The sequence below is a fragment of the Grampus griseus genome (assembly GCF_964374135.1).
Source record: "Grampus griseus genome assembly, chromosome: 1".
NCBI lineage: Eukaryota > Metazoa > Chordata > Mammalia > Artiodactyla > Delphinidae > Grampus > Grampus griseus.
The window spans coordinates 5,566,344-5,580,608 of record NC_139017.1 but is presented as its reverse complement, the minus strand read 5'-3'; the positions used below and the strand labels follow the sequence as shown (position 1 = coordinate 5,580,608).

General features: G+C 37.5%; 1 protein-coding gene across 1 annotated transcript in view; it reads left to right on the top strand.

Moving 5' to 3' along the window:
* Positions 1–14,265, top strand: part of LOC309820764 (complement factor H-like) — a 99,409-nt gene that overhangs the window by 22,111 nt on the left and 63,033 nt on the right. Inside the window, exons 6-9 of the mRNA XM_082651713.1 lie at positions 957–1,127; positions 6,724–6,897; positions 10,418–10,597; positions 11,037–11,213. Of these exons, the coding sequence (XP_082507839.1) occupies positions 957–1,127; positions 6,724–6,897; positions 10,418–10,597; positions 11,037–11,213 (702 nt within the window). The remainder of the gene's footprint in view (positions 1–956; positions 1,128–6,723; positions 6,898–10,417; positions 10,598–11,036; positions 11,214–14,265) is intronic.

Genomic DNA, 14,265 nt, shown 5'->3' with positions numbered 1-14,265 from the left:
CTGAAGAATTAGGCTTTTATACAGACTGAATTGGGAATCAATGAAGCATTTTAAATGGAACAATAAAGTGACAAGAAGAAAAGATCATTAAGTTACAAACAGGAAAAAAAGATTAAGATGAAGGGAGAATAAGATCTGGGAAATTAATCACTGTTGCTGGAGTCCCAGAGAAAAATTTTGGAGTGACGATAGTGTGAAAGATGATGGCCAGCTCTTTATTTTTTTTTTTGGATGGAAAACTTGGATGGATAGCAAAACCACACAAGCTGATCAGTTGCTTTTTGGAGATGTAATAACAATGAGATATATTAATTTCTTTGACAAACTGTTTTGTCAATAATTACTCTATTATCAATAACTAAAAAAATATGTAATTTTTACAGGTCACTCAGTGAAAATACATATCACATTAAACCTATTTCATTTTTTCTTTTTTTTTTTTTTTTTGCGGTACACGGGCCTCTCACTGCTGTGGTCTCTCCCATTGCGGAGCACAGGCTCCGGATGCGCAGGCTCAGCAGCCATGGCCCACGGGCCCAGCCGCTCCGCGGCACGTGGGATCTTCCCAGACCGGGGCACGCACCCGTGTCCCCTGCATCGGAAGGCGGACTCTCAACCACTGCGCCACCAGGGAAGCCCTAAACCTATTTCTGTATTCAATTTTATATATACAGTTGATGAATGTTACTGGCCACTATTTATTTCAAGAGGACTAATTTGTCCCCAAACTAAATAAATTAGCAACATGATTTAAATCAGAATTTTTACTTACTTCAAAAATGAATGTTAAGAACAACCGATAAATTATTCACCAAGCATTCAAGTCAAAACAGGACTTTTGTTTAGTTGTCTGATTTACCTAATGGAAACAAGAGTTGTATCTTTATATAATTATGTTTGGGACACAGTCCTTTAATATATAACAAACCTGTTGGAATTTAATCCCTTTTCTTTAGAAATTTCCTGCAAACAACCAACCATTTTAAATGGTTATCCTATATCTCAGAAGGAAATTTATAAGACAAATGAACGAGTTCAATATAAATGTGCAAGAGGTTTCGGATATGGGGAAAGAGGAGATGCCGTATGCACTGAATTTGGATGGACCCCAGTTCCTTCATGTAAAGGTAATGCTATGTTTCTCTTCTATATCTTTTGCTGTATATTTTTACCAGTTGTTTTAATTCATATACTCCTTCTGGTTAAGCAGTTTATTTTTTCTCACAATGGAGTGTTAATGTTTATAGGAATCAACTATTACAGAGACATAACATTTTATGTGTGCAAGGCCTGTTTTGAGATCAATTGGTGTGATTCTCTCACTCTGAAGATACACATAAACAGGACCAGAAAAGTTCAATAGCTCATTCAATCTTTGGTCTATGGTCACAAAGCAAATCTAGAGCAGAGCCAGGACTGTAACAGGTTTTCCAATCCCCAGGTATATATACTTCTCAAATAATTAGAGTCCTCTCATAAAGCCCAACATTTCACTTTAAAAAGTAAATTCTATTAATACCAGATGAGGTAATCCTCCATGGATAATGGAATTAAGTAGAAGAAACTGGAGATTTCATTAAGCACAGGCTTCATATGAATCAACTGTGGTGATGGCGCTGAAAACAGCTCCTCTTTCAGGCTTCGTAAGGGAAGGATGTTACCCAGACTCAAAGAGTTCATTTCAACTGTGCTCTTTGCCCACCAGAAATTATGTCTGCTTTTTTGTTTTCTGCTTAGCCTACCTCATTTAGAAAGGGATAGTTTCAACTATCATGGCTTAGAAGAGAAAAATATATCAATAAATAGTTGAGGAATGTAAGAAGTCATAAGAAGAGCAGGCAGATACAGCTATAGCATGGTAATAACAGTGTTGAGTTACTTGCAAACACTTGTGAAAAGGAAGGAGTTAGCTTTTGATGAGGGCTGCTTCACCGAGTAAAACAAGTAACAGTATCGTCACACATGACATCCGAGACAAGTGACTTCCTAAGAGGGTGACTTTTACAGGTATTGCCACACTGTGATCTTCACCTCTTAAGAGCCCTCTGAACTTTAAATCATGCTATTCGTAATAACATATATAAACCTTGCTTTGGTGATCCTCTTTTACAAAAACTACAGATAGCTTTTGAGCTGATTTTATTCTTAAAAAAATTTAGTTGAGCCCACAAGCAGCTCCTTGGAAAATACATCCTCCTGAATGACCTTCACTTTCAAGCATTGTTAAGAAAATATTTAGAAAGAAGTTAATGAACACAAGACAGCGATAACTGTTACCGAACCAAAACTTGGGTCTGCTCCCCTGCACACAGTAGAGCTAATCTACTGACACCAGGCTGTGGTGAAGGGAAGTGCAGCATTTATTGTAAGGCACCCAGCAAGGGGTCCAGGGCAGCTAGTGCTCAAAAAGCCCAGCTTCCTCGATGGGTTTTAGCAAAGCATTTTTAAAGGCCGGGTGAGGGAGAGGTGTCTCAGGGTATGTGATCAGCTCCTGCTGATCAATCAGGAGAATTGCTGATTATAACCAATCAGTTATCTGATTGGTTGATGGTGAGGTAACAGGGCAGTGTCACAGAGGTTAACATCATCAGTCCTCAGGCTCCAGGCATGGGGACTACATGCTCATGGTCATCAAGTAGTTAACATCTTCCATTTGGTGGGGTTTTCAAATGTGGAAAACAACTCAGGAAATGTGCATCAGATACTATTATCTAGGAAGTTCAGAGAGGAACTACAGCAGAGGATATGGGGGAGGGGTCTGTCCCAGGAAGGCCCCACAGGGTCCTGCTCGGTTACACAACCATATGAGATCTGTGTGAGGCTGATGCTGTGTGGAGTCCAGCTGTTTATCTCCATGGCATTCGTGGCTCCTGAGCAAAGAAGGTGGATGCACAAGTTCTCTGGTGTCAAACTCTGCCATATATGCTACTTCCAGAGCCCCTCTTCTATCCATCCAATCACCAAAATAGAGCTTAAAAACCACTTATTTTATATCAGGACTCTTGTCCTGTATTGAGGATAAACATTAGAATAAAGTTTCAATGAATTCCAGGTTTCGATGAATTCAAAGTAAAGCTTCAGGAATTCAATTTTACTTGGACATAGGACTCAGGATAACATGACGTAGAAGTTATTGAATTATTCCTTTTTCTTGGTCACTTACCTACCTACTTAAAACTCCTCCTTAGAACAGATCCGTTTTAGTAGTGGGAAATCTCTTTTTTTCCCCACAGTGTTACTACAATTTCTAGGCTTACTTCTCTTAAAACTAGACTCCTTTACACACACACATTAAAGAATCCACATTTATAAGACATTTTCCTTTTAAAAGTTCATTTTCCCAGTCACAAGTCATAACCTAAAAATTCAAGACTGTATGCTTTAAGGTCCTGCTTTCTTTAGCGAGAGAGATACCAGGATTAGGATTGGTACTCTCTCTTTTACAAGATAATTTGCTAAAGATCAATATAAGTAAAGAGTGGTTCACCCCAAATTAGATAAGCATGCTCTGTCTCTTAAAGATGCTTCATTTTATTAAAATGCAGTTTACATGAACTAGATATAGAGAAGTCTTTTATTAAAAGAAACTCCACTCTCTTACCTCAGCTAATGACACAAATACCTCTCCCTATTTTCATGGTACATTGGAAGGATCTACCTGCTGATAATGATAAATTCCAGATCTACATATCTTATTTTGTAGAACTCTACAAGAAATTTGGAATTAAGTCATAAAAGTAAATTTAAATAAAATAGTCTAGGATAAAACACTTAAATTGTCTTCTATCTGGTCTATGATTTGTACGTGTCAGGGGTTTTATTTGAGGGTGATTTGTCCAAACTTTGGTCTCTGTATCCAATAAGGGATAGTCTCTGACAATAAGTCACTCACAGGAATAAATAAAAGTACCAAGACCTGTTAAATAAAAGCCACCTTTGATGCAAATCTCTCTGTTCCCTGTACAGACTGGATTTTTTACGATTCACAACAGAGTGTTAACCTTGAATTAATTATTCTTATTTCAAGTGCTTAATGGTTGCTTCTAAAAGTAGAAAAAATTTGGCCTTACATATTCAGACAGTCTCAAATATTATTATTATTATTATTTTAATAGAAGCACCTACCTAGGCTAACTTCTCTTAAACATTGCCCTGGCAATGTTTTAATAACATTATTTATTTTAATGGAGATCATGATTATTTTAATGGAGATCCCTAGAAGTTCTTATACTCTTAATTAATTTAACAAAATCTCCCAATATTATTTAGTAGGTATCTTAGTGAAACACGTTTATTTATGTATTGTGACTTTTGAGTTCAAACTTTGGTACTAAGTTCAGCTGTAGCATGAAGTAAAAACTAAGACATGGGGCTTCCCTGGTGGCGCAGTGGTTGAGAGTCTGCCTGCCGATGCAGGGGACACGGGTTCGTGCCCCGGTCCGGGAGGATCCCACATGCCGCGGAGCGGCTGGGCCCGTGAGCCATGACCACTGAGCCTGCGCGTCCGGAGCCTGTGCTCCGCAACAGGAGAGGTCACAACAGTGAGAGGCCCACGTACCGCAAAAAAAAGAAAACAAGCAAAACTAAGACATGTAAACTGGACTTCACTGCGTATATGAAAATATGATAGATATAGCAGAATGAAGTGAAAGAGAAAAAACAGAAAAGAATAAATGAACACATTCAAGGTTCCTTTGAAGTTAGTGTTAATTAGTGAAGATCTGTTTCACATAAAACTTGTGTTTAGGTGATCACATGTAATTTCTATTATTTCTAATATAATTGTTGCTAATAAATATATTATCATGTTAGCAACAGAGGCATACTGAAGCTTATCTGGCAGAATGGAATATAAATTTAAGACCAATTAGGAGACTACTGTACTACCTCTAAGAGCTGACCATACACAGTGGAGGTGTCTTATGAAAGGGAGGAGATATATAAGCAATAATACCAACTTTATAGAATATGGTGTTTGACTGAATTTTGAAGTGATGTGGAGGAAGGAATATAGGGGTAAATTTCCAGGCTTCTGTCATGAGGTTCTTGTGTCACAAATTCCAATGTTATATACAGGAAGAAAAGCATATACTGAAAGAAGGATGATGATTTAGTTTGATATATGATAAGCTGAGTATGCTTTTGAGTTTTACATATGGACCTGTCCAATGTGAGCTGCAACTGGATATATAGACTGAAGAATTTATTAGCATAACAGGGAAGCTTTTTGTCATGGACAAGTCTTGAATTACACAGAGAATATGATGAGGAAAACAACAAAATCAAGGACAAATACTCATGTAGATCCAAGTACAAGGCATCTCTCTTCATTCATACAACACTTACAGGGTCTTCAGGGAAGATGTTTCTGGCGTGGTGATAAGCATCGCTACGAAGATTTAGAGGAGAATCGTTCAAGACACAAGGAGCAGAAAGTGCAAATGATAGGCATAAGCTTGGCATGTGTGAAAACCAGACCGAAGGCTAGTGTGGTAGTAGCACAGAAAATAAGTAGGAAAGTGGTAGGGGATGCGATTGGAAAAGTAGGCTGGGCCTAAGAATTAAGTGGAGTGGTGGAAGAAGAGGAGTAACTATAAGTAAACTAAACAAAATTAAATCGTGTTGTTCAGACAAAGGTAAGGAGAAGTAGGACATACAAAGGTAATGCACTGGGGAACTTCAAGAAGTCGGTGATCAGCAGTGTCAAATATTACAGAGTTTAGCTAATAATATACACCAGACACTGTAATATGTGGAATACAAAGATTTTTGAATTTGGAAATTGGAGGATATTGGTGACTTCTGTCAGAGCAATGTCAGCACAATGGTGGTGTGAGAAGCCAGATGGAAACAGGTTGAAGAATAAATGGGAGGAGGAATAGAATACCTTAGTGTAGTGTAAGTGTCTGCGACATTAAACTTTTGATTGCCAAGGCATACTTTTTTTTTTTCTTTTTTTTTTTTGCGGTACGCGGGCCTCTCACTATTGTGGCCTCTCCTGTTGGGAGCACAGGCTCCGGACGCACAGGCTCAGCGGCCATGGCTCACGGGCCCAGCTGCTCCGCGGCATGTGGGATCTGCCCGGACCGGGGCACGAACCCGTGTCCCCTGCATAGGCAGGCGGACTCTCGACCACTGCGCCACCAGGGAAGCCCTCTATGTTCTTCCTTTAATCACTGCAGCTGTGGGGAAGAGAACACAAAAATTCACACAATGACTGTTACAGTCACAATGACTGTTCCTCCCTAAAGGAAAACATATTACTTCCATATTCATTTCGTTGTCCTATGCAAGCCATGTGTTTATGTCTACTTCAAAGGGGCAGGGGTATACTAGCCAACCAAGCGTCTGGAGGGAGGAGACTCAGAATATTTGTAAATAGTACTTGTGAGAATGACAGAAGCTGAGGAACTTGCAGAAAGTAGAAAGAATAGCTGAAGTGATATACCAAGAATCCATTGCCAGGTATGGAATATCATGAAGCATGTGTTGGCTTTGGAGAAAGAGGATTCAAGAATCCAGGGGGCACAAATACATTAGATGAGAAATACAATGGAGGGACATATGAGTGATACAGCAGGAAGGGTATGAGGCTGTGCTCATTTTAATGACATTTTGTGCTGTACTAAGAACAAATAACATCCACTTTTATATTTTTATATGCTTGATTATTCTTAATGGATAGTTATTTCTATATTGTACACATATCTTTTTTCTTTTCAGAAATAACATGTGATCCTCCTTATATTCCAAATGGTATTTACACACCTCAATTAGCCAAATACAGAGGTGAATATAAAATCACTTATGAGTGTAAAAGTGGCTTTGCTCCTGCGATCCAGGGAAATGTTGCAACATGCACCAGCCAGGGCTGGTCACCTGCTCCAAGATGTTCCTGTAAGTTTCACTCACATCTTGACCTACTTCTTAATTCTGAAGTTTCTATCTCTTAAACACACAAAAATGGGGACAGAATAAATCCAAGTATTTGCCCTACTTTGTTTGCAAAGTAGAGGTTTTAGAGGCATTCTTCGCTTTTCAAAGTAGACAGTTCTAAGGAGGAATAAAAACATTTTTGTAAACTAAAAACTCTTTAAATTTTTTGCTACTCAAAGTTAAATATATGTCTGTGTGTATGAATATATAATTCTCGAATATAATTCTAATATCTGAACTAAAACATTGAGTAAGACTTACATCACCTAACACCTAGTATATTAGTTATCTAGTGCTGTGTAAAAATATTCTCCCAAAACATATGGGCTTAAAACAACACACCTTTATATTCTTAGAGCTCCTATGGGTCAGGAATTAGGAAGTGGCTTAGTTGGCTAGCTCTGAATCACACTTCTTGGGTTGCAGTCGGGGTGCTGGCCTGGGCTGCAAGTCACCTGATGGCTCATTTGCTTCCTAGGCTCTCTCACCTGGCTTTGGGCGGGAAGCCTCAATACCTTACCACATGGGCATCTCCACAGATTGCTTGAGAGGAAGCTATCTTTCCCCAGAGCTAGTGATCCCAGAGAGAGCAGGAAGTTTCCATACCATTTATGACCTGGTCACACACTGTCACCGTCACTTCAGCCATATGTATTCTTTAGAAGTGAGTCACTAAGTCCAGCACATTCAAGTGTGGGGAATTAGGCTCTAATTTTGGGAGGGAGGAATGTACAAGACATTGTGGAATTTTCTAAAACTATCACATTTAGAAAAATGTCACTCAACTGAACAGAGTATTTTATTTCTAGGGATGCTTCCTTTACCTTTTTTCAAGTGTTTTCTGTCTCTACAATCATATTCTTTTTCTTTATACATCACAGTTTATTGTAAAGATGCACTACAGTTAAACTCGATCTTGCATGAAAGAAAAATGTAATGATACAAATAATAGATCAGTGACCTCAATATTAATTCCAGGCATAAGTCCAAAATGATTTTTCAAAGTATGAGTCCCTTAAAAAGGAAGCTATTATCAGTATGAAACAGATTTCAATGTGCATAAGAAATATAAGAGAAATATTTAATCATGTTAAAGTTTGGTTTATGAATATGGCAGATGAGCCTGACTGTACCTCAACAAGTTTATCCCACAAGGGAACTTCCGAAGTTCTTGCGGACAAGATGGGGAAATTGACCAATTAGATGGTTTATCAGATATTCATAATTTCATTAAATAAGCCTATCTGATTATCAGATTCAGGACTGTGTTCTCAGGCCTGCTCCATTCCTCTAGTTTAATGGTGTAGAGGAGATGCAGTACAAGTTCACCGCTGGAATGATACCGGGGTGCTGAAAGAGAATCTGCATTAGGACAGATTCATCACTCAGAAAGACTCCCATGTGTGAGGTTGGATCTAATAACATGAAATTTAACAGTGATAACTGTAAGATCCTGGGTTTGGGCCATAAGAGTCAGCTGCACAAGTACAGAAAGACTAGAAACACTTTTAAATATTAAAAGTGAATATTAAATATTAAATTAAATTAATATTAAAAAAGTGAATATTTTAATCAGTTTTGAGATCAGTCTGAGCCAACACTGTGATGGCACAGCCAAAGCTGCTCATGAGACCAGAGCTCGTGTTGGTAGAAGTGTGAGAGGGTAGTGAGGCTGTTGTAAGTCCTGCCAATGTTAGTGCTGATCTGAGCACAGTGGAATAGTACACGTGCTTCAGGAAATGATCTGGTTAGAGAGATACAAACACATTCACATGTGACCGAATGAAAGACAAGAATAGGAACAGGGCTCGGGCCAGTGATAGTAATAATACTTACTTTCAATTATGCCCTCTGTGTGTACCTTTTGGAAACGAATCTCAATGGATTATTTAACTGTATTCCTATTGTATGAAGAAACATAATGAAGTGGATAAACATACTAGTTCTGAAATCAGATCATCAGGATTCAAATCTCTGCTCTACAATTTAATGGCAAAGTTAATTGAGTTCTTTAAGATTTGGTTCTTGCAAATACAAAGACCCAAGCTTGCCCAATGTAGAATTATTGTTAAATATACATATCTTGACATAACATGATGGAATTTGTAAAATACATGGATGAGGGGAAAATCTTCTGAATCTCCAAAAAGTAGTGTGAAAAAAACTAGTCTGTTACTTAAAAAGAATGAGAGTAAATAAGCATTTCAATCTTAAAAGAGTGGGAAGCTTCACAAAAGTGGGGGAAATCTATCAATGATGAGAGATACAGACTATAGGACAAGAATCTATACCAAGAGAAGGTATTATTCACAAGTCTTTGTAAAGAAAGACATTAGGATATGCAAAGATTCAAAGTTTTTAATTCACATAGCAAGTCTGTAAAAACAGCTTGAGAGATTTCTGTAATCATACAAAAAAGAAAACGGATCATTGATCTTAAGGAAGATATAAATGGTAATGAATATTGTGTGTGCATGTTGTACATTTCTTTAATGTGTTGCATATGTGTTCTTTTAATATCATATTTCATGATGTAAAATAAATACTAGTGTAGTATTAAAAGTATTAGATTATCTCCAAACCATCCAATAAAAAGGGTAAATTTTTCTGAAAAATATTATATATAAAACTGTTATAAACAACATAACACTTAAGAATACATGTGAAAATCACTCAATATATAAGAATAACAATAAATGTAATTATATTATACCTCATTTAAAATATTTATAAGAAACAGTGAAAAAACATCATTCTCCAATTAAAATTAGAAATAAGCATTCAAGTGTTTCCCTTAATCGTAACCATTTGGATATTAAGAATTATTCATTCATTGTTCATTTCTCTAATTAGATAAAGAAGGGAAAATATGCCTTAATGTCTAGTTTGAGAGTTAAGTAAGAATGTTTTTTTTCTGTGTAATGTGATCAATGGATCAATGGATCAACTGTTGTGCTTCTCTACACTTATCACACATTTCCAATAAATAGAAAAGTAAACTAATGAGTGTTAATCTAAAAATAAAAACTGTTTTCCTACATTGACTTGGTCTGAGAATAAAAGCCAGGATCCTGATTTTTGATGAGAATGAAAGAGAAAGAAAAAGAAGACAGATGAGCTGCATGATAAAATTTGTACTTTCATCTCTCGATTAAGATGCTAATTTAGTCAACCAAGGCTAGGACTTATGTACTTAAGGATAATTAAATCAATAGCTCTGTATAGTTTTCTACCAAGAGAGCTCACATATAAATTTTATGTAATATGACCCACAAGACATAACTTGATCTTCATTAGCAAGGACCTCCTTACATACCTCAGTCATCTGAGTTTTCTATAACTTTTCTTTTCCTAGAAACTCTAATGCAATGAGGGTAATTAAGCTAATAGGAATATAATTCATAGATGAAACATCTGATCTCTAATTTGATTGCTTACTAAGGTAAAACATTATTCATACCGTTTTTTTTTTTATTCCAAGTTAAACCTTGCGATTTTCCAGTAATAAAACATGGAAGCATTTATGAACATAGGGGATACTTTCCAGTAAGGTTAGGTCATTGGATCCGCTTTGACTGTGATCAGTATTTTGTGCCACAAGATCGCCGGCCTTACCTTACATGCACACGAAATGGATGGTCTCCAGAAGTACCGTGCCTCAGTAAGTAAACCTCTTCATTTTATGTGTATAAATCTTCCAAAGAGTGGAGAAACAATAGTACATAAGTGAGTACAATTAAGTCTTACACGACAAAAATAAGGCCAAGGGTCAAGTTCTGTGAGCAAAAAGACCCAAATAAGCCTTCTTTTTATGAGGAGCTCTCCATGGAAATCACATGAGAAATATAGAGACTTTATAAGAATATCTGCATCATTTACACATATTGTAATTATAAAAACTAAAGATAAATAACATGGTATATTGATTTTTTTTTCTTTTTTAACAAACACTTGGTAGTAGCTTTCATTTTCATTAAGTTATTTGTTCTTTTTGAATACTAATGCATTGTCAGGTAAATACCATAAAGTTAATTTTTAATGTGCTATTTTACCAAATATATGTTATTTTTTTTCTTTTCTCTTGTCTTTATGATCCTTAGGACAATGTATTTTCAATTACTTGCCCAATGGACATTACCCATATTACGAAGAAAAAGTGTTACAAGGTAAAACTGTGAGAGTTCACTGCTATGATGGCTACAGTCTTCAGAATAACCAGAACACAATGACCTGTACAGAGAATGGCTGGTCTCCTCCTCCCAGATGCATCCGTGTCAGTGAGTAAACTGGTCCAAGATCCCAGTATATTTATAATTTTCTAAGACTCCGCTATATTATCCACTGCAAAGTGTTTTTATCAACTTTTTCTTGTTTTGCCAAAGGACTTATTTAGTTTTATTTTTTACAAGTGTGTGTGAGTGTATGTACAGACTTCTTGATAAGTATATAACAAAATAAATTGATAGACATCAGTCAAGAATACAGGGGAAAAAAAAAAACACAAAGAAGAAACCTATAATAACAGAGAGATGTCAGCAAGGTGGCCGAATAGGAGTTTTACTGTCTCTCCTGATACAAACTTTGACAATCATGAATCGATAAGAATATCTTTGTGGGATTCTAGGAGTCTAGCAGAGAAATTATAGCACACTGTTGGAGCACAGAGATTCAAGACTGAATGCATCAAAGAAGGTTAGAGGAACAGTTTCACTTTACCTGTGTCACCTCTCCCCTAAAGTAGCACAGCTTAGTGCCCAGAGAGACCCCCTCAGCACAGGATTTCACCTGTGGGGGAAAACAAGAGCATGTGAGTAAGGGCCAGCTTCCTCAACTTGCAATACTGATCAAAAGGCCCACTTCTCTTTCACCCCGTCCGGAATAATGGGGTAATCTGCATGACTGAGGGGTGGGGAGAGGCCAGGAGTACAGCATCCAGGGCTAGAATTCATCAAGAGACAAGGATCCTACTGACCATTTTGTAGACACCACCAGCTGGCTGAGGTAGAGGTGAAGAAGTTCAAGAAGATGACAGAGGGCCTGGGGCCCAGCATCATCAGGGACCTCGCTGTGGCAGGACTGGAGATGCAGGTAAAACTGCTCCAGAGCCTGGGCCTAAAATCAACCCTCATCACCGATGGCTCCACTCCCATCAACCTCTTCAACAAAGCTTTGGGTCTTCTGGGGCTCAGGTCTGAGGCCCAGCCCCCAGACAAGAAGGCAGCCTCGGGGCCCAGAGCCCAAGAGGGCTTGCTTCTCCCCTCCACTGCTGGCTCTCTAACTCTTAGAAGCAACATGTCATGCCTTAGCCCCCTACTGCACTGACAAATAAAATTGACACTCTGGGCATTTAAAAAAAAAGGAAGCCCACCCTGTAACCATTGCAGACACCTAGTTTGTGAATCCTTCTCACCCATGGGCACCCTCAACACATCCACATCCCCCTGCCCCATGGCCAGCTCCCTGTGTATGTCCCCAAGGTGGCGATGCAAACTTTTGCAGATGACTAGTGAGACATCTAGAAGCCAGCCTGACCCTGTGGGATTGTGAGAAAATACACAAACATGAGCATTTGTCATTGCCCCAGGGAAAGCAACCAGGAAGCTGTCAGCACACAGACTGGCTTTGCCAGATAGAGGGAAGCATACAATCTTCAAAATTCTCTCCCACAGGGATCAAGATGTGTGGAACTGGTGTGTCCTTAAAAAAGGTCTGGAAAAGCCTGTAGCAGTGTGACAGAATGTATTTTCCTCCCCGGTCAGTCTGTAAAGACTGGAGGAAGCAATTGCTTCTTTAAGTGTGAAGACAGCAACAGGCGACTTCAAGAAACAAAAAAATCAAAGGACTACAATACAGACAAAGGAGCATATTAGTTTTCTGTTAACTGACCTCAAATAATGGATATGTACAATTTATCTGATAGATGCTTCAATATAGTTACTTTAAAGAACTTCACTGAGATGCAAGAAAACACAGGCAATTCAAAGAAGTCAGATAAACAATAATTGAACAAAACAAGAAGTTTAACAGCGAGATAGAAAACATAAAAAAAAAAACAGTAATTCTGAAAGTGAAGAATACAATGAATGAAGTGATAAATACAATGGAGAGCATCAACCACAAACTATCAAGCAGAAAAAAAAACTCATTTGAAAGTATCCTGTCAGAGTGAAGAAAGCCTACAGGAATGATTGGAGACCATCAAGAGAAACATTGTAGAGATTATGGGTGTCCCAGGAGAAGAATGGGAGAAAGAGCAGAATGTTTATCTAAAGAAATAATGGCTGGGAAGACATGGACATTCAAGATCATGCATTTCATAAGTCCCCAAACAGATTCAAACAAGAGGTATTCTATATACAAGACACATTGTAAAAAACTGTCTAAAATCAAAGGCAAAGAGAATTTTTGAAGCTGAGAGAAAAACCTCCACAAACAAAAGGGATTCCCCATAAAGATATAAGCAGGTTAATAAAACTGCAGAAACACTGCACACCAGGAGAGAGAGGGATGAAATATTCAAATTACTGAAAGAAAAAGACCTGCAACTGAAGAATTATTTGCCTGGAAAAGCAGTCTTGTAGCAATGAACAGAATATAAAGACTTTCCCAGACGAATAAAAACTGAAGGAATTCATTAGTACTAGATCTGTCTTACAAGAAATGCTGAAAGGAGTTCTTCAAGCTGAAAGAAAAGGATATTAATTAGTAATGTGAACCCATGAAAATATACAACACATACAAAATAACGTAAATTGTGATATCAAAAACAAAATAGGTGGGGAGGAAAGTGAAAGGGTAAAGTGTGTATGCAATCAAAGTGAATTTGTTGTCAGTTACAAATAGACTGTTAAACCTATAAGATATTTTGTGTAAGCCTTGTGGTAACCACAAAACAAAACCTATTTTAGATACACAAAAGATAAAGGAATCAAAGTGTACCACTACAGAAAATCATGAATTCTCATGAATTCTCTAAGAAAGGGTGCAAGAGAAAGACCAAGGAACAATATTTACTATATAGTGGCCAGAAAACAGTTAATGAGATTGTATTAGTAAGTCCTTACCTATCAATAATAACATTAAAAGTAAATGCATTCTATTCTCCAATCAAAAGGCATAGAGAGTGCATTAAAAAAAAAAGGGAGAACAAACAGAAGATCCAACTATAAACTACCTAGAGGTAAAACTAAACTGAAACTCACTTCAGCATTTAGGACACCCAAAGGCTAAAGTGAATGAAAAGACAATATTCCATGCAAATGGACATCAAAAAAGAGCAGGGATAGCAATAGTTATTTCAGAAAAATAGACTTTTAGTCAAAACTGTAA